Below are 22,105 nucleotides of genomic sequence, written 5' to 3' on the forward strand. Positions count from 1 at the left end.
TGACAAAACTGTTGCAGCTGTTGAACAGATTACTACTCTCTACAAAGCACATGCTCCCAGAACTCTGCTAGAGAACATCATTTCCTCCACAAAAAAAACCCACACTTTCACCTCAGCTGCTGCAGTGCAGGATCTCATTGTCAAAACTCATATCTGGTTATTCAATGGACAGGCTAAAATACGTGTGTGTGTATCCTTCTGTCAGTTTAGTCACAGAGAAAGACATCTAGAGGCAATAACCTCTTCGGCAATCTCCAGTAATCTTTTTGTAGCCGTTTATCAAAGCCTCAAGTCTTTCTGTCCAGATGGGGATTAGAGACATTTTCACCTTATTACCCAGACAGTATAACCCCTCCAAAGACACTTCAGGAGCATCACACAAGGAGTAGAAAATGCCTGCATCTTAAAAATAATCAGTCCTTAAAAAAAAAATCATTCAAATCTTAAATTATAAACTTTTATCCACAAATACTAAAACCAGCATCTCAGCTCTCTGGACAGCATACATACACTATTTAGCTTTCCAGAACGAGAAATAAATTGATTTCCCTCACCCTGCAGCTGCAGCACAACATTCCTGACTTTGTTGCCCTGGTTTTCATGTAACAAAAGAACCAAACCAACCAAAAAAACTCCAAGCAAACAAAAACACACCAGAAAACCCCAACACAAACCACCACAACAAACACCAAAAAACCCACAAACAAGCCAACCTGCCAAACCAGACATGTTTATTAGAATGCTTAAAATTGAAGTTTCAACTGGAATGACTACTATTATTAATGAAACTCAGGGATCTGGTGCTAAAAGTGTATTTTCAGCATGATCCAGAACTGCTCATTTGTGACATTTTGAGACAAATATTCTTCCACCTGATTTAGTATTAGTTTAGATCATGTTCTTAAAATTTCCATAAATACGATAATTATTAACCATATAAAGTTAATCTATATAACGCAATATGAAGTCAAAATCCATCCACAATTTAGTTTCTGCGTTGAAGTACAAAATAAAAAACAATAGAGGGATTAGAAACATCAATTCAAATTTCTTATTTTTTTGTTCTACTCACAAAAAAGAGTTACTACATTTGTACCAGCAGCAAGATTAATTTCTTGACTATCTACAAATATTTACAATTAAACTCAAATCACTGGAATTTTAGCCCTGGCAAGTGAGGAATCCAGACTGCTCAATGCAACATCCCTTTTCCTTAACAGCATCTTCCACCTCACTAGCAGCCTGCCTTAAAGGGCTGAGGAATGTAGGAGATGATGCAGTTGCTCTGTGGTGGAGTACAAGTAATGACTAGAAGATCTTATCAGCCCTTGCTCTATTTAAAACTCCACATGTGAAGCCTAAAAAAAGGTGATTTTCTCTAAAATTCCTAGATTTTTTCTAATTTTAGTATCAGCTGTGAAGCATGACCACAATCTTATCAGTCTGGCTTCTTGCTAGATTCTGAAAATAAAAACTAGAGATGTCTGGGTCCAGCCATAATAAACAGCAGCAGCATAATTCATACCACACAATGACATCAAGAAAATTAAGTCTCATTTAAAAAGTCTTAACTTGTTCCCCCATAAAATTATACTTTTATTGGATTGCAGCATTAAGGATCTTCAAATATATTTCTACAAGATACTTTTTTTGGTACATATGTGTTATTGCAGATCTAGCTTGAGCCACTTGCCACAATTTTTCTGTCACTGAACCACATTGTTGCAACAACTTAGTGTTTCTTCCCCATTTCTTTCTAATCTACCTGACTTTAATACGGCAGGCAAGGAGCATTCACATGAGCAAACTGTGAGAGCACTCAATACATGAATCAGGCCACTCCTAAAACGATTATTTATACCCTTAAGTCCATCTCAACAACATATGCTTTTACAGTACTTTTGCCTTAAAGAACTCCCATTCCCCTTGTATAGTTTTTCTCTACTGCTCAGCCATACTTGAGACATATCTTTAAGATTTTGTTTTAATTCAGTGATGCAGAAGTACTTTTTCCACAGTGAAATATCTCTATCTTATCTCTGATACAGCTTTCAGCACAGCCCCATAAACAGCTGAGAATGTAAGTTATATGCCTGCAGTACCAGTATGGTAACAAGAAGCCAAGAACTCTGAACTAGTGTTGACAATGAAACACCTGTAGTCTCAAAACACAGCCTACAAGACAGTCTGACAAAGTAAACATAAGCATTCCAAGAATAAATTTGTACAGACCACAACAGTTAGGTTTAAAAAAAAAAAATCAATAATGGAAAGGAGGGAAAAGTTAGCCAGCAGCACTGTCAGTGCAATCCTGAAGTCTTTTTCCGGCAGTAACTCAGCAGCTTTCACTGACAGAGAGCTAATAAAATCACTCCTGCTGAGCTTCTCAAAACTGGCACAGTAATAGGAAATGATGGGTCTTGCTGGTTGTATGTGCTGATTTGCACCTCTTGGGATGCATTACTGCATTACCACTACATGTAGCTCAATTCAGTGAAATTATGTCACACACAGAGGAATTAAAGTATCACTCTTTCTCACTAGATCAAAGACAGTGCCTTGAATTTCAGTATCACAGTAAGAACTCTGGTGTAACTGTCGTGGAGGGCCTGTGGGCCTGAATAGAGGCTTCCTTATGGCCCTTCATGCCTGGACATGTTTTTCTGCCAGGGCCCCTGATTGTAGTCAGGTTGTGGGGCAGACACACACCCAACTCGTGTATCCCTGGGGTCCGCCCATGTGATTCCTATATTTGGGAGAGTCCAGGCAAACAGCTCCTACCTATTAAGGTAAGGTTTGGCTTACTGCCATTAATCTCGGCCCACAGTCCATAAAGAGGGGTGCAAAGGAGCACCACGTGTTCAGATTCAGCTGCTCAGACTCAGCTCAGTGCAGCTCCTGCTCAGCTCTCTGACCCACCTGCAAGGATCAGCTATAGTTCTGACCTGCACCAAAGCACTCAGCCGCTCACACTCACGTGCTCGGAAGCCAAAGCATTGCTCCGATGCTTTATGAGGCATAGACCTCTTACTTTGATTCAATCTGCAGTTAACCTGTCTGCGTACCTTTGAAGCAGAGCTCATTCAAGCCTGCACATATATATATATATATATATATATATATATATATATAATATATATGTAAGGAGCCGATAGAACCTCCTAGAGTCAGCTGTGCATATAGGCCAGCTATCTTGCATTTATCCACGGAGCTCAGTCTCCCAGCAGCCTGGCACACTGCATGCCCGCCTCTGGATTGTCTGCCCACACACACAGCCTGCGAGCTGTGAAGGGACCGTGCCATGAGCCAGCACGGACATTCTCCTGTTCCTGGAATCCTGCCAGCTGATCATCCCTGGACACGCAGTATCCAGAAGCAGCAGCATCGAGGCAGCGACCGTCCCTCACCAGGAGAACAAAAGATTAGAGAAACCTAAGACCCCAGAGACTGGGAAGTTTTATCATTTCCCTCTCAAGCCGGGAAGATTCCAGCCCCACAGAGTCCACAGACAGATCCCCTGGAAATCCAGACACTGGGCACAGGCTGTGGCACAACCCCGGGAGGGTGATTAATAATTAAGAACAACACTTACAAGTAAAGATTCAATTCCTCTGTAATAGAAGTTACCTCTGCCTTAGAGCAGACAGAGTTTTCAGCCCCTGCTGGGCAAACAGCATAGTTCCCAAGTGGCACTAAGCCAAAGGGAAATTCATCTCTCTGTGAATAGTTTATAATTGAAATAGTTTTGCCAGTTATTGACCAGATCCCTGTATATATTACATTTCTAAATTGTTTTCATAATCTTGCACAAAAGAACTAAACAGTGGATGGGGGTGGCAAGAATTTGTAAATACTAATTTTAATAAATTATATTTTTATAAAAAATTAATACCGCCTCAAATTAATTTCTCACCTCCGCTGAATAGGCGTAGGCATAGAGAACCCCCTCCGCAACAGTAACAGAAAACAACTGACCATGCATTCCCAGTGTAACACTACAGTCAAGTAAACATGAGCTATGAATGCATAAGGTGGCAACTTTAATTAAGGGGTAATGCCACTTAATATAACGTTCAGCAAATTATTATGACAACATCACTGTGCGCAGGTCAAGTGTCATTGTGCACAGTCAGAAAATACCTACAAAGAATAATTTTTAGTCTGAAAAATCTGTGAATATATTTTTAAAATTCCTTAAGACTATGAAATACAAAACTAAGTGGTGAATTTCACATACCTTCCTGCAGAAAATATTTTTCCTGTAGCCCCAAGACCTTTTGTCAGACATCTGCTCAGGTACCAACCAAGACAGGGAATAACGGGGACCATAACAAACATCCGACATAAAAAAGACAGACCTGTTATTATTCTGAGGAGTCCATGTACAACCCAAATCAGTAATTGCTTCTCATACACTCTGAAAGTCAGGCAAATTAATGATATGCAAGGAGGCAGACGATGCTAAAAAGTCAGACTTTAAGTTATTGGAAGAAGGAATGGATTAAGTGTTCACAACAATCCTTTCCAACCCATCTCTCCTGCATCAGCTCTGCAATGCAATCAGACTACTGCACCATTCTATAAACTAGTAGAAAAAGTTTGCTCTTTTTCAAGACTTAAATAAGGAAAAGTGGGAGAAATGCTTTCTTCCGAGATACACACCAAGACCTGGAGCTGACCCAAAATTCTGCAGGAAACCAGGCATTCCGTTTCCAAAACCTGCTCTCTGCAGGTTTTGCTCTACAAGCCTTGAACTGTTCAACGACTCTATATTTGGTAGCTCTCACAAGTCATTTTGTGCTGCCCCAGTCTTGACAGTCTTATCCTGTTATTGAGGTTAGTCCCTATGCAATAAAGAGGAATTCATTACTCTTTAAATGTTGCCCTATCTTCCTTTCAACGTAACCATTCATTTGCCCTGTAGCTTATGAAAACCAGCTATTATGAATATCCTGATGAAGATGTTAGCATTACTTGTCTGCTGTAAATTAAGAAATAACTTTTGACTTCAATAAACAGTAAGATGCCTTGGAAACCATAGAATGGTAGAGGTTGGAAGGGAAGGGGCCTCTGAGATCATTTAGCTCCTCCCCAGGCTCAGGACTCTACTTTTGCCTCTACTGGGGGTCTTCAAGAAAAGACTGGATGAGGCACTCAGTGCCATGGTCTAGTTGACTGGATAGGGCTGGGTGATAGGTTGGACTGGATGATCTTGGAGGTCTCTTCCAACCTGGTTGATTCTATGATTCTATGATTCTACTGAACACCATTGGACTCCCCACTGCCCAACTCTCCTGCCTATCCAGCTCTTGCTGAATGGCAGAACTGCCTTCTCATGAGTCAGCCTCTCCTCCCAGTTTTATGTAATCACAAAACTGGTAAGAGTATTTTCCTTTCCTTCATCCGGATCATTAATGAAGATGCTGAACAAGATGATCCACGGGGAGCATCAGTAGCTACCCTCTGAGCTCTGTCATTCAGACAGTTCTCAATCCACCTCACTGTCCCTTTATCTAATCCACACTTCCTAAGCTTATCTATAGTAATCTTCTAAAAGACATTGCCAAAATCCTTGCCGAAGTCCAGATATACAATATTCACTGCTCTACCCAACTAGTCACATCACAGAAATCTATTAGATTGGTCAAGCATGACTTCTTTGTGAATCTATGCTGACTACTCCTTTCCTCCACATGCTTAGAGATCACATCCAGAGTGAGCTGTTTGACCAGCTGAAATCCCAAAAGCAAAACAACAAAGTTCAATTTGAGGGCTGTCTTTCAAAATAGCACTTGCACTTCAGCTTGTCCAATTTCAGCAACTCCTGAAAGTCACAGTGAAGCCACAAAAGTTCTTCAGACTAATTTATCTTCTTAGAAAGCCTCTACCACTCAGTTTACTTGAACAGCTGGGAAAGTTCTCCACTCATGGCATTACACAAATGCTGAGAAACTGACATCTTAAACAAACTTCTAGTTAATAATATTTTCTATTTACAAAAGACCCCATTTTTTGTGTGACATTTTTTCAGATTATGATCATGTCACCAGATGACCTGTTTGACAAAGTAAGATTAAATTGAGAAGAAATACTTCTATCAGTATCTAATATAACATAGGGAAAAAAAATCAAGGTCCTCTCCCTTGGCCATAATCGTGTCCTTAGAGCAAAATCTTTACTGAAACAGGTGAACTTTTTTTTTTTTAATAAAACACCATATGATCAAATTATAAATCAAAATACACTGAGTGACTAATGTGAAAATGCATCAAAATCCAAGTACACAAACTGTAAAATGACAGTGACTGCTGGCAAATTTCAATATCAGCAAACAAAAAAAACTTGTTTTTGTTTCACAGTGATCAATTTTTTTATTCCCACTCCCCATCAGAAATGTCGTCATTAGCTTCAATATACATTTTGCTAATATACAGACAAATTTTCTAAGTCTTTCCTCATTTTCCTCTTTGTTTTTTAAAGTCAAACACAATGCATTAGAAAGGAAAAATACATAATGCAAATCATGTGTCAGCATGCCACCCAGGGGAAAAAAAAACCTGTAAGCAATACCAACAGAGGAGATGGCTCAGAGAATTCTAGATGAAAAAATAAATGAAGGTGCTATGTAATTTCAACTTGTTTCCAATTCCAAGTTTAAGAATACTATAAAATATTTGTTGCACAGATTATTTCTTCATAGGCTGATCTCCTAAAATATATCAAGCACTAGTTCTGAGCCACTAAAATCCATCAATTAAAAAAGAAATTCCCCTCCAAGTGCCTACTGCTTGCAACAATTTGAGCACTGTGGCAAATGTCTGATGTCCCAAAGGCTCCCTCATTTCCACAGCTAAAACCTAGGGTTTCAGTTCCTATTTTACAAGTTTTGCAGCATTTCATCCAAGAGAGAAAGGCCACCTGTGAAATACCATTGTAAAAGAGGATGGAAGTGAATGAAGACTGAGCAGGCATACAGGCAGATGACAGCTTAAGCAACCAGCTCCGAGGAGAAAAGGAAGAGTGCTAGTCAGCATCTAAAAGCTTCACTGGGTAAGTGAAAGAAATCCACAATGTCTGCTGTCTTAGTACGCAGGTTAATTCACCCCATTGAGGGGAAAACCCATCAAAACTAACATCTTCAAATTAACTGGAAGCCAAGAACATAACTCCAAGGTGCTGCTGAGAGCTGCATGTAGAATTAAATGTGCCAGGCATACACTAGGCACACAAAGCCACCCTGCAGTTCAGTGTTTCAAGACGAAGTTCAAAACTTGGAAGAAAACAGACTCAGAATTGGTCATGGAACAGTGCTGGGAATGTGCCTCCTCAGAGGGCGGCAGAAAATATTCTGCCACCCTCTCTTCATTGCTGAACAGAATGGAAAGATTATTCAATGTATTCATTAGTGACCTTGATGAGGGTGCATGGTGTGCACTGTCAGCAAGTTTGCTGATGACACCAAGCTGGGTGAAGCGGCAGCCACACCAGAGTTGTGCTGCCATTCAGAGAGACTTAGGCTGGAGGGCTGGGCATGGAGAAATGTAATGAAGTTCAACAGCAGCGAGCATAGAGTCTTGCACCGGGGAAAGAACAATCCCATTTATCAGTATAGGTTGGGGACTGACCTGCTGGAGAATAGTGAAGTGGAGAAGGACTTGGTGGATGGAAGGACAGCCATGAGCCAGCAGTGTGCTCTTCTGGTCAGGAGGGTCAATGCCATTCTGGGGTGTATTAGAAGAGATGTGGTTAGCAAGTCAAGGAAGCTTCTCCTTCCCCTCTACTCTGCCCTGGTGAGGCCTCACCTGGAGTACTGTGTCCAGTTCTAGGCCCCCCAGCTCAAGAAGGACAGGGAGCTTCTTGAGACAGTCCAGCACAGAGCCACAAAAATCATTATGGAAGTTGAACATCTTTCTTGTGAAGAGAGACTGAGGGAACTGGGGCTTTTTAGCTTGGAGAGGAGGAGACTTAGGGGTCACCTCATCAATGTTTATAAATATGTAAGGGGTGGGTGCCAGGAGAATGGAGGCAACCTCTCCTTGGAGATGCCCAGTGATGGGACAAGGAGCAACAGGTGGAAGTTGAGGCATAGGAGGTTCCATGTGAACCTAAGGAGGATTTTTTTCACTTTGAGGGTGACAAAGCACTGGAACAGGCTGCCCGGGGAGGTTGTGGAGTCTCCCTCTCAGGAGATATTCAAGAACTGTCTGGATGCATTCCAGTGTGATATGCTCTAGGTGATCCTGCTTGGGCAGGGGGCATGGACCAGATGATCTTTCAAGGTCAAGGCCAGATAATTGAAATAACAGGATGAGGGAGGAAAAGAAACAAAGTCTTTTGCACAACATGTAAGTTATATTGCTGCTCTATTAAACCAGCTCTTCCCCCCATAGACCTACAGCAGGATGTCTTAATTCACATATGTATACATTGACATCTAATGATCACAACATGAGAAAAGACAAGTGGTTACTGACCACTGAACTTTACACTTTCAGGGTACCTCCTATTCTGGTGATGTAATCTATTTTGAAGAATATCACCATTCTTTACTTACATGCTTAACTCAGAGAGGTCACAGATTCATCATTCATCATCTCTCAAGGCAAAGCACTTGTGGAAGCTTTTTTGTTTCTATGCCTTAAGTAGCAAAAATAAAACCTACATACACATGTACTGAGGATTTGCATTTCTACTGAATAGTAATCTTTATTGCAACACAACACTATACTGGTGTTTTCAGTTCACTCACAAAAATGCAAATTCTTGGCTTTTGACTTTTTACATTAACGCAAGCCCAAAATTTATGATCATACCATACCACAGCTCCAGGAACCACTAACAAGGTATGAGTTATTTAAATGACAGAAAACAGTCTAAACTAATTCTGTATGGGAACAAGGGAGACAAAGGAAAAACTGAACAGACTGATCCTTTCTCAGAAAATGTGAAAAACATTCACTTACACAGTTAAAGCAGGTAACATTTGAATATCAAGTAATTCTGTTCAGACAACATTAACAAAAAACCGATACAGTTATCACGTTTATTTTATCCATCAATACTAACATGAGCGTTTGTTCACAGACTAACATAATGTTAAAGCTCAACAGCCAACCAAAATTGCTCATCATCTTATACATAACCTAAAAGACCTCACACAGTGAACATACACAGTAAGAAACAGTAAGAACTCCCAGGAAGAGATCAAGGATGTTGCTAGGTTTTGTAGAAAAAAATTAGAGAGGTAAAAGCCCATTTAGAATTTAGGCTGGCCACAGCTGTTAAGGAAAATAAAAAAATGTTTCTATAAATATATTTATGGCAAGAGAAGGGGCAAGGACAACCTCCAGTTCTTATTAGACAGAGAGGGGAATATAGTGACAAAGGATGAGGAAAAGGCAGAGGTGCTTAACACCTTCTTTGCCTCAATCTTCAAAAGCGGGACAGGTTGCCTCCAGGACAACTGGACTCCTGAAGTGGTAGACCTGAGTCAGAGTGCAGTAGAGTCCCCCTCTAATCCATGAGGAAGAAGGGACCTGCTGAGATACTTGGATCCTCACAAGTCCGTGGGACTGGATGGGATCCACCCTAGGGTGCTGAGAGATCTGGCAGATGAGCTGGCCAAGCCACTTTCCATCATTTATCAGTCCTGGCTCACTGGAGAGGTCCCCGAAGACTGGATGCTGGCCAATGTGATACCCATCTACAAGAAGGCTCGAAAGGAGGAGCCAGAAAACTACAGACCTGTCAGCCTGACCTCAGTGCCAGGCAAGGTGATGGAACAGGTCATCTTGAGTGCCATCACAAAGCACCTACAGGATGGCCAAGGGATCAGGCCCAGCCAGCATGGGTTTAGGAAGGGCAGGTCCTGCCTCACCAACCTGATCTCCTTTTATGATCAGGTTACCTGCCTGGTGAATGTGGGGAAGGCTGTGGATGTAGTCTACCTCGACTTCAGCAAAGCCTTTGACACTGTCTGCCACAACAAGCTCCTAGCAAGGCTGGCAGCTCATGGCTTGGACAGATTCACTCTGTGCTGGGTCAGGAACTGGCTGGATGGCCAAGCCCAGAGAGTGGTGGTGAATGGTGCCACATCCAGTTGGCAGCCAGTCACTAGTGGTGTTCCCCAAGGATCAGTCCTGGGCCCAGTCCTGTTCAACATCTTTATTGATGACCTGGATGAGGGGATTGAGTCCTGCATCACTAAGTTTGCGGATGACACCAAGCTAGGAGCAGGTGTTGATCTGCTGGAAGGTAGGAGAGCCCTGCAGAGGGACCTAGACAGGCTGGATAGGTGGGCAGAGGCCAAAGGGATGAGATTTAACAAGGCCAAGTGCAGGGTTCTGCACTTTGGCCACAACAACCCCAAGCAGCGCTACAGGCTGGGGACTGAGTGGCTGGAAAGCAACAAGGAGGAAAGAGACCTGGGGGTACTGATAGATAGTAGGCTGAAGATGAGCCAGCAGTGTGCCCAGGTGGCCAAGAGAGCCAATGGCATCCTGGCCTGCATCAGGAACAGTGTGGCCAGTAGGATGAGGGAGGTTATTCTTCCCCTGTACTCAGCACTGGTCAGGCCACACCTTGAGTCCTGTGTCCAGTTCTGGGCTCCTCAATTCAAGAGAGATGTTGAGGTGCTGGAACGTGTCCAGAGAAGGGCAACAAAGCTGGTGAAGGGCCTGGAACACAAACCGTATGAGGAGAGGCTGAGGGAGCTGGGGTTGTTTAGCCTGGAGAAGAGAAGGCTCAGGGGTAACCTCACTAAGGTCTACAACTACCTGAAGGGAGGTTGTAGCCAGGTGGGGGGTGGTCTCTCAGACAATCAGCAATAGAACAAGGGGACACAGTCTCAAGTTGTGCTGGGAGAAGTATAGGCTGGATGTTAGGAGGAAGTTCTTCAGAGAGAGAGTGATTTGTCATTGGAACGGGCTGCCCAGGTAGGTAGTGGAGTCACCATCCCTGGAGGTGTTCAAGAAAAGAATGGATGAGGCACTTGGTGCCATGGTCTATTTGACTGGATAGGGCTGGGTGCTAGGTTGGACTGGATGATCTTGGAGGTCTCTTCCAACCTGGCTGATTCTACGATAAGGACATGGAACTGTTGGAGCAAGTCCAGAGGAGGGTCACAAAGATGCTCAGAGGGCTGCAGCAGCTCTGCTATGAGGATAGGCTACAAGACTTGAGGCTCTTCAGCTTGGAAAAGAGAAGGATTTGAGGAGACCTTAAAGTGGCCTTCCAGTATCTGAAGGGGACCTACAGAAAGGCTGGGGAGGGACTATTTACAAGGTCTGGTAATAACAGGATGACGAGTAATGGGTTTAAACTGACAGAGGGGAGATTCAAACTAGATGTTAGGAAAGGGTTCTCTACAGTAAGGGTGGTGAAACACTGGAAGAGGTTGCCCAGGAAGGTTGTGCATGCTCCCTCCCTAGGGGTGTTCAAGGCTAGGATGGATGAGGTCTTGACCAACCTGTTCTAGTGGGAGGTGTCCCTGCCTATGTCAGGGGGTTGGAACTAGATGATCTTTGAGGTCCTTTCCAACTCAACCATTCTATGACTCTGTGCATCAAACTTTAAATCTGAAAATGTGAACTGGTTTCCTTGCTTAAGTCTCACTTTAGGCTGAAAAAGAAATTGATGTTTTCTCACTAAGCCTATATTTATTTATCTATATAAAACATCAACAAAAATAACATACAATTACCAGTACTATGAAGAATTACTGTGAAAAACATTATTTTCCAATAGTTGCAAACAAATGAACCCTTGGATGAGTTATTCTTTGAAATAATCTCATAGTCTACAGTTTAATTACAATCCCTAAGTAATAATATTGTCTTTTCTATCTACATTAAGCTAGTAAATTCACAATTACCCAAGTTCTTTAAAAGAAAGGACCTACACTCTGCACATATCTGCCTAGCTATTTGTTGTACTTTACAAACATTAAATTGTATCCACCATTAATATTTCCAGTCTCTACTTATCACCTGTACCACATGCTACTGTGTATCATTATTTTAATACTTCTCAATGCAATGTGTTTGTCAGTATGCTTTGTAGTTGTCCCGGGTTAGGGCAGATCCCTCTCCTGGCAGAATAAACTCACTACAATAAGGATTTTTTTGAAAAGTCAGGAAAAATGAAATTGTGTTTCTTATAGCTTAAATATAACAGTACAAGGAGAACAAACTATTACAGAAATATAATAACCTTAAGGAAGATGGGAAAGGGGTCAAGCAGCAGCGAAGCAGCAAAAGCAGCAGAAGCCAAAACAGCAGCAAAGTAAGATAGCAGCAGGCACAGCAGAAGCAGCGAGGGGTAGGTACAAAATGTGCTTCCAGACATAAAGCTCCAATGAAATTATATTAACTTATCCACTAATGCCATTATATGGCCCATCCCTAGAATGTTCACCTCTCCACTTAGAGCTTCCACTTCTAAGTTTCTCTGTTCTGAATTTTTTCAAGTCTGAGGCAGAAATCTAGCTCAAATAGCCACAGTCGTGGAGGCAGGGGAGGCTGAGTCAGGAATTATAAAAATAGAATTATTTTATTTTCCTGAAACCCCTGCCCCCAAACTATATACAAAACTAGTTTAGGTTTATCTACAGATTCTAATTCGATCAGGAATTCTTCAAAAGGATGTTATGGGCAAACTTAGAGATTTAGGAAGTAAGGAAATGGAAAAGGCTAAGCTAAAAACACAGCTTTACCCCACTATTAGTCAGGCTGAGCAGAGAATTAAGGGCATAGCAGGCTTTACTCACAGAGGTGAGATAGGTATTCAGCAGTGATCCCTTGCTGAATTTCTCTGCTCTCAGCTCCCTCCTGACACTGCAAGCAATATCTAATAGTCTGGATCCACGTGGCAGAAGCCCAAGGTAAGTGGCAAAGCTGCCAAACTCAGAAATGTCTCGAGTCACAGCTGCCACGGCTTTTTCTTGGAAGCAACACTGCCTCAGCAGTGGCAGGGGAGAGCCAAACTGCTAGGGTCCCTCAGTCTGGAAGGCACCCAGGAAGCTCCATACATATGCAGAAAGGTGCCTCCTGATGTTCCCTCAAACCTGAAGGGCTGTGGGGGAAAGCAGTTTTTGCACCCTCTTCTCCCCACTCAAACCCTCAGTGCAGGGGGGAGAAGAAAGGAATTTGAAGTACTCCAGAACATACTTACAAAGATGATGACTGACATCTGGTTTTTGCTTGGATAAACTATGTGTTGTTCCGTAACAAGAAGGAGGGGAAATAATCTGAATCTGTACAGTTCAAAAATATAAACAGCCATTATAAATTCATTCTGAACATCTTTCATGCTTCAAAGCTGGACTCTGGATCTTCAACAAACTTTGCAAAATAGTCTCATCACAATATAACTAGAAAACATTTATATCAATGTGTAAAAATCACAAGTCAAATGAAGAGCAGATAGTCACTTCATTACCCTACATCCCTTTTGTTTTTAATGTGGAAAGAATAAAAGAATATCTAGCACAGTCTGAATTGGAAAATGAATAGTAGAAAACTCCATGTGTTTCCCAACTAATTTAAAATACTAACTCTCCATGTACAAGTAACAGCTGTCAACTTCACCCCTTCTGTAAAAGATGAATTATTTGTACTTACTGTTATATTTCATTTTGCAAAGGGCCTACACATTTAATATGTATGTACTCCCTTCTTCTCTCAACCTCCTTCCTACACTACCTGAATTTACCTGACATTCTATGATTTTTCTTGTCTTGTATAAAATCATTCATTTTTCCAGTGAAGCAATTTAACTTCTGAATTACCTGTTTCACCAATTGCTATCAATGTTCCCCTGATACCTGCTCTACAATTGGGTACATTCAGGACGAGTGTTCATCTGCAACATCTGTGCCCTGCGAGGGCACTCTGCTAGCCAGATGAATGAACTGCTAAACCAGTGACTGATCCCTGTCTCTGGCCAGAGCTGGAAAATTGTATTTTTGTGGGGAAGGAATGGGACTGAAGAGCATTTCAAATTTCTGACAACTGCAGAGAAGCATCAGAATTATCTAAACTGGTAAGACAAAGAACTCCAGGTCCAAGGCCCACACCAGAAGAAAGCTGATTTGTAGTGATCTTCGAAGTGTTTCCCTAAAGAGATCCTTCCATGGAGACGTTTCACAGCTTGTGTAGCTGTGTGAGTTATAAAGGAAAAAAAACCAAAACACTTTTACAGACTGGGAAAGCACAGTGGGGTAAAAAACTCCATTATTAGGAAGAAAATTATTTAAGTATCATGCTAGTAACACAGATGATAACCACACAGAAGTAGTACAGACAATTGTTCGGGGAGGAAAACACAAAGGAGAAGGGTGGAGCAAAACGGATGAGAATTTAAGATAGAAGTCCTGAATCAGAAAATAGACTTGGGCTTAGAGAAAGATACTGACACTATATGCAGCCAGTCTCTCAGAGAAAGTTACAGGAAAAGAGAAATGCTGCAAGCAGCAGCACAAAGGACATGAAGAAAAACATACTCAGAGAAGCAGTAGAGATCTCCCTCTTCTGTTTCTGAAAAGAACTGGATAGACAATACATCTCATACTTTATATATCCTTTCTATGTTCTTCAACATGTCATCCTGTTTCTTCCAGTACTACCTTCTTCACCCCCAACTAGTCCTCTGCTTTCTCTTCTGTACAGGCTACATTTCCAAAGCCTCTTTGTTTTTTGTTCCCATTTCCTACCTCATAGGAAATTCTATGTCCCCAGGCATTGTTTTTCTTCTTCAAGATCCTGAAGCTACAGGTTTGTTACCCAGCAAACTAGTCTAGAACATAACCACTGGGGAAAAAAGAAAAATATATTAGATGTACACTGTTTACAAAAACAAAAAAGCAACAACAACAAAACCCCAACACCACACCCACCAAGAAGAAAAAAAAAAAGCACACCAAAACACCATTTTATAACTGTTCTGAAAGTTTCCTTCTTATTGACCATCTCCACTGAAATCCATCGTCTTCAGGGTTTCTGCAGCATTCATCAACATGCAGTTAAACTCATTGAAGTATTGCTGCTGAAACACATTTTTATACTAACAAGAGGCCTAGCAACATTGACATTTCACATAGTTATCTTCCTACATATAGCTGTGTTCTAATTCATTGCTTCTGAAAGAATAACAACCTTAGCTTATGTGTTTGAAGAGATGATGAAAAGTTATCCAGTAGAGAATTAGTATCAGGTGCTCATACTTTTGTCTTTGCAGTATACTACTCTCATCATTGGCTTTCTCTCCCTCACTGGTTGTCAACTCTATGCAGCAGCAGACCTGTTATCCTTTCTACTTGTACTACACTGAAAAATGTAGTACATTGGTTTTGATGAATTACTAATGCAATTCACAAGCAGAAATTACCTAACATACACCAAAACAAACTGCTGTTAGTTTTCTCACTCTTTCATTATGTATTATTGAAATGTCTTTTATCTGCTGTAGATTTAATGGTGATGCTTGGTAGGCACATCAAGGGCCCAGAATTCCCTCCCCACTCAAGAATCTAACACTGTGCATTTCAGTAGCACATCTGGAATCACACATGCGTACTCTATCACATTTCTCTTTCACCTCGATTCTGTACATGACTCTACTATGAATGTTTTTCACACACCTTCAGTATACTCAGCAATGCATCAAGGTATACAGTGCATAGGAAACATAATTAAAGTCTAAAGCCAGAAGGCAACACATTGAGTACTAACTACAGTTACCTGATTAAAACTGTAAGGTAATGAAAAGACATTTCGGTGTGACCTGCAGAATCAAAATGGAGCTTGATAAGTTTCTGAGGAGGCCTACAGGTGCTGCCCACAGGAGCTCATGAACATGAGAGGCCTTTTCAGTGCTGCAAATATGCTTATAATATTTTTCAGCTTGTACTCTAATTTTACATTGATGAAAGGTAATTTCTGCATAAAGGAGATAAAAGCTTTAAAGAACTAACAAAAAATCCTGTTCCTCATGTGATGCACTATACCTATTTGAGTGTAGAGGGGTAATTCCTCAGTTAGGAGACTCCAGAGAACTACCTGAATCTAAATGCATAGGTTAGTGTACTTCTCAAGAGTTAATATTCCTTTAATGCCATCATATGTCATGTAAAAGAAAGAAAAAAAAATTGTATTTCTCTCACAATATTTTTGAAGTCAAATACACTAACCAATAATTGTAAGCCAAAGATGACTACTCAATAGGTAACAGTTATGCCTGATGTGAGCATATATGGGAAACAGCAAATTTTGTTTTGTGTTACTCCAACACCAAAATGATACAATATATAAGAGTATAGGTTAGAAGACAGTATTGAAGAATAGTTACTATTCCTATCCTGAAGTGTTTCCATAGCAGCTGAAACAATTATTAGAATGGATAAACCAAAAGAAAGGCAAAGAAATAAAACAAAACGCTATCCATCTGAAATCAGTTCACATATTTGAAGAGTTATATTTGACCTGTTCATTAACTTAACTGTCAACTACTTTCTAATGACATTCATAGCTACACAGACATTTATCAGCACATAGTGATTTTCAGAAAGGAGTATTTATGGCAGACAACTTGTTAACTGCTATGACGCCATGTCACAGAAAATGTAAGGTATCCTATCCCGTAATTACTTTGCAGGATGAAGATTTTTATAGCAGAGTAAGCTTACCATTCGTTCTTTCTTTATTTTTTTCCTTCTTAGGTTACACAAACCCAACACCCTGCAAGGGCTGATTCCACCTCTGCCCTTCTCCAACTTGTCAGAGAATACTGTTTTCAGTGACATTAAGGGACATCAATTCCTAATGCTCTGAATAGTCCTATGTGATGGTTTGGTTGTTACCCGTACCCCCACACACACTTTGGAAATCACCCAGACTAGACTCAGTAGCTCTGGAAATTGACTGAAGCTTTGTATTTACAGCTTAGCACAATATACAAGCAGGTATTTACAACATACAGAGTTATATATAGAAATATACAAGTTAAAAAGGCAATACATAAACGCAACACCCCTCTCAGAAACCTGAGTCCCCAGTAGGGGCTCTCAAGCACCCTTCCACCTTCTCCCACTCCCCTCTACCTTACCCAAGATCTTGCCTTATGCCCAAGGAAGATTGGAGGGTCAGCCAGGGGGGTTAGGAAGCAGGTGAATTAGTCACACAGACAGCAGGTTAGGTTAGAGAGAGAGAGATGCAGCTCAAAGCCCAGACAGAGAGCATCTGTGTTATCTATATTTATATATTTATATTCTTGTTCTTATGCATCTCAGCAAGCCTATGAGTGAAGTAGACATCATCATTGTTTCCCTTTCACAGCCTGTAATCTAATTCTTCTCACCAAAACATTCTAGCCAGGCTCAAACTAGCACACCATATTTAATATATCTTCTTTAAGCTCTCATAAGATACATGTAATTAAAAATCGGAGACTGTTTTTAGAAATGCCAGGAATCATGTCTTAGAAGTCAACAAAAATTTGGCTTTTAGGCCTCATCTGAGAGGCATCTCTACACAATTTCATTTACATATTAACTATCGGGCATCATCATCACTGTGTAAAAGTCAATCTTCTTTCCCCGCATTCACTGTGTAAAAACACAGCATCATCCATAATCAGTTTTTCATTTACTAAAGTCATGAGTCCTTCAGGAAAAGAGGCAATATAGTTTTGATGGCAGTGAGCAAGTGGCTCTGCATCTGCCTACAGCCAAGTTACAAAATCAAGTAACAGCCTCCTGTGCAAGAGAAGATCAAACACACGAGATACTGAACAGGTTCTCAACACTAAAAAGGAAAACACTGGTATCTATGTGAGAGAGAGGAAAAGATGGTTTCTAATATACACATTTTTATCCTTGCATCAGTTCTTGTAACTAGATTTCCAATTTGCAGACATGTGGTGCCAGGTCAAGAGGAAGTAATGACACCATTTATGCTCCCTTTCACTTGGGAAATCATGCCACAGCAACTGTCACTCACTCCAATACAGCCAACCTTAATGGCATCTCACATTCAATACAGGGCCCTGAGGAGCTCGTGGACTCAAAACCCCATCCATTTCTGTTTAGAAAGAATACTTTCAAAGTACACGATTCTTGCCTTAACAAAAAAGACAGCATTATTAAGCAACCCTTGAAATTTCTTGTGAGAAGCTGCATACAGAAACTATTATCCAGGGGTATCTACAGCACACAAAATAATGTTAACATTTTTATGGGAACAGGTGGGTAGGAAACAAATTCAGGAAAGCCAGAAAATATCTTGGAGTGAGAGTACACAACATGGTCAGAGGGCAGGCCAGCAGATGGGGTAGCCCAAGGGTAGGGGGCATGCAATAAAAAGCATAAAGCACAAATACCCCAGAAGGAAGTAGGCATGGAAATACAGATGAAGAAGAAAGGTAACTCTGGCCACAATACTGCTGTGCAGCCTAGAGAAGAATAAGCCAATGAAAGACTTGGAGAACAAGGGTAAATCTTTACTTCTGTTAACATGATGAGTAGCTAACAGCTTACCAGATGTGTGGTTTCTAATACAGATACTATCAGATAAACAGTAATGTTAACTTCAAAGACAAGTGATCAACCTAGTGATATAGGATTTACTTTTTCAATACCTTTAGCAGTACCCACATGTGAGCAAGTACTGTGACGGAACTTGAAACACCTAACCTGAACAAAATTTTGAGGGGTTAGCTTTATTTGAATATTTATTAAAAAACAAAACAAACAACAGAGCAGTAAGTCAATGAGAAACTCTGAAACTATTTTTTTACATGCATAGGAAAATGTCTATCAGTAATGAATATTCTGTTACTCCTCTACACAAGCAGTCCCTCTAGTCTTTAAAAATCTAATAAACCTTTCAATTTCATCTAAGTGAAGCCTTAGAAGCCTAAAAAATTGTAGCTGCCAAGAGTAGCTTATCAACAAGTTTCTTTTTCCATTGGGAAGATAACTAGGATGTAAAGTTAGCAGGTAGTAAAAAAACACATTTTACAGGTGCCAGTATCTCCTGTAAACACAACCAGCAGCACAGTAAAGTCCTTTGCAATTATCTACATATTTCCATGGGTAAGATGCTCACTGGTGATGAAGCCCACAACTCCTCCCTTTCCATAAAATTTCAGCTGAAATTTAAAGTAACCGCCACAAACTATTTATTTTCTTAATGGAAAAGATTTACTTACTTTCTTCATCTTAACTAGCCCTGCACTACAGCTTCTGAGGATTAAAGCATGTTCTGTTTATGGCCTTAATCCCATAAAATCTAGAGCTGCAAACCTCAGAGAAACTGAGGGTTGGGTTTTTTTTCTACTTCTATAAACGGTGCAACGCCTCTTTCAGTTTTTCTAACATAGTGTGGGTGTTGCTTTTCATGAAAGAAAGAAAGAAAGAAAAGCATGAGGAACAGATATGTACTTCAACAGAACAGTTTTTAATTCTCTAGACGCTGACATGATCAGGAGTCCTCCAGCAGTCTAAGCATTTCACTGAAAAAAACTCCAACTTCTTATTCTGTCTTGGGAGAAATGAGCTGAAACTACCACATGAGCAACTCTCATTCTGGAAATACTGGACCAAGCAGCTACTTCCATATACTTTCAATACTAAAGGATTAAGAAGAGTACCATTACTTCATTTTTTGACGCTCTAAAACGAGCTCTACAGCAAAAGCAGAATTCTGATACATCAGAGGGAATATAACCTCAAAGTGTTTATTAAACTTTAGTTACCCTGTAACTAGATTATCAGCACACCGATAACATTCATGAAGTCTTCAACAAAGATTTGTGGTGAGATGTTAGGAGGGCTGCAGCAAGTTGTGAAGATGTGAGAAGAACTAAGTTGGCATTTCCAGTATCTGGGAATGTGTGATCCGGCTGGTAAAGGAAGGGAGGCCCTGCTAAGTCTGCAGAAGGCATCTCTAGGTGGCTCTGTCCACATGCTTCTGTATTCACTTGCAAGAACCTTACTCTTCAGCTTCTTTTAAAGCAGAAACCATAGGGCTTTCAAATTCCACATTTTAGTGAAAAGATGTCAATACACATGATACAAACGGCAGAACACTCTTCTGTTCTACACAACTAGAGATTACAGTAACGTGTAATTTATAAGGTTATTGAACACAATATTAGCAACTTCCCCTACATGTTTTCAAGGACCAAGCTTAATGGCTGATAACTGATGTGGAAATATGCTTCAATGTTTGGGGTTTAATGCCTTTTTTAAATACCTGTTTTTAAAAATACCTTTCATACTATTTAATGGGATATTTGGTTTTCAAGAGAGAATGAAAACATCAGCAGTAAAGGCCGGGTGTCAAGTATTTAGCAGCTGTGAGGACTGATTGTAAATTAACAATATACAGCGTGAAGCTTCCTTTAAGAAATAAAAGGGCACACAGCGGGCTCTGAGGATGGCAAAACACCTACATACACGGTCCAACTTCATCAGCAGTCAAACACAAAGCTCCGCAGGCCCCTCTTCATTCCTCCGGCACAGCGGCAGGAGTAAAAGTTCAACGCTCACTGTCCACATACCAGCCCAAATAGCGGCCTTCGTCCTCAGCCGCCGCCGCCGCCTGAGGCGCTGGCACCCCAACCGCCCCGCGATGCAAGCTGCTGGCGGGCAGGCGGGCGGACCCAAGGTAGCCCAGTGGCAGCGCGAGCGTACTCCTGAGGCCCTGAAGATTAGCCGAGACCTCGTGCTCCCACGAGACGGGCGCTTACCCGGGACGAGGGTAGCCCCTCGGCTGATCTCGGGCGTAGTGCAACACCAGCTGAGGAGCGGTGACGACATCAGACAGCAAGCAGTAAAGAGGCGATGTTCCCGCAGCTCCTCGAAGCGCCGGGGACACAGCACAGCCTCGCCTCATGGCCGGCGCCACAGGTGCTGTAACACCGCCCCCGCCGGCTACAAACCGGAGGGTGCTGAGACCAAAGGCACTGCTCCCCGCAGAGGCTCCGACATCTCACCACGCCCGTGGTGCCCCTGAAGGCCAGGAGTGCTGAGTGGCGACCCATCCGGGAAGACACATAGTAGCGCCCCACGTCGCAGGAATGACCCCTTCTGGGAGAGGGGCCACTTAAGTGCTACGAAGGAGCCGTTTATCAGCAACAGCGGGGAGGCGAGCAAAAGCCAACCTCTGCGCTCGCTGGATGGAAGACGTACGCAGTCGGCTTCAGCCAACACGACCGCGAGCAGCGGGGGACGAGAAGACAGGCAGGCATGGCAGGGAGACATGACACGCACCTGGCAGCAGGTGCATGCGGGCAGGGACGGCAACAAAGACGCCCGCGGAGTAAAGGAAGAAACTAGAGAAGCTTGACCGGAGAACGGCGCATACTGTGCAGCTACGGAGGAACGAGATAGACTTATTAGTGCCCGTTACCAGGATGGGAGAGGCGATGCGGAGGAGGGAAGAGGGCAGATGCAAGCGCAGGCAAGGGAGGCAGGCACACGTTACTCACCGGTAGCTCCACGTTGACTTCGGTCCCGTCCAGCAAGAGGACGCGGCACTGCAGCACCGGTTTACTGCCGCCGGCCGCCGGGATGTGAACGGGGGCTCCGGCACTGTGCACGACGCCTCCAGGATGCGGCGAGGAAGGGAAGCCTCCCGAGCTGACGGCGGCGGGGGGGGGCACCTCCTCGCAAGCCCCCGTCCCCCTCGCCCCCCTCGCCGCCAAGCCCACCTCGCCCGGCACCTCGCCCGTAGCGCTGCATTGACCGCCGGCCAAAGGTCCTCCGCAGGAACCGCAGCATCCTGGGGGCGCTCTGCCCGGCCGCTCACCCCAAGTCAGCAGCTCCGCGCCCAGCCCCACGTCGCCTCCCGAGCAACGCTGCAGCAGCGCCGCCCGCCGGGAGTCAGCCCGCGCCAGGAGACTAGAGGCCCGCCCCTGTCGCCAGCTCCGCCCACTGCAGCGCCGCCCGGCACGGCACGGCGGGGCACGGCACGGCACGGCGGGGCAGGGCGGGCCGAGCCGCGCCGCTGATTTTTCCTGTAGCCGCTGAGGCGGGGAAATCCGAGCGGCGGGCAGGGGGAGCTACTGAGGTGGACGGCAGTACGCTACGTGTGCCGGCTGTGAGGTG

General features: G+C 42.7%; 1 protein-coding gene across 1 annotated transcript in view; it reads right to left on the minus strand.

The window, feature by feature from the left end:
• The window catches only part of EPB41L4B (erythrocyte membrane protein band 4.1 like 4B), a 230,574-nt gene extending 208,712 nt beyond the window's left edge, over positions 1-21,862 (minus strand). Inside the window, 2 exon segments of the mRNA XM_064150024.1 lie at positions 21,487-21,654; positions 21,656-21,862. Coding sequence (XP_064006094.1) covers positions 21,487-21,654; positions 21,656-21,778 — 291 coding nt within the window. The 5' untranslated portion in view covers positions 21,779-21,862.
• Between the last annotated feature and the right edge of the window lie 243 nt (positions 21,863-22,105).

This window comes from Pogoniulus pusillus, chromosome 10 (assembly GCF_015220805.1).
Source record: "Pogoniulus pusillus isolate bPogPus1 chromosome 10, bPogPus1.pri, whole genome shotgun sequence".
Taxonomy (NCBI): domain Eukaryota; kingdom Metazoa; phylum Chordata; class Aves; order Piciformes; family Lybiidae; genus Pogoniulus; species Pogoniulus pusillus.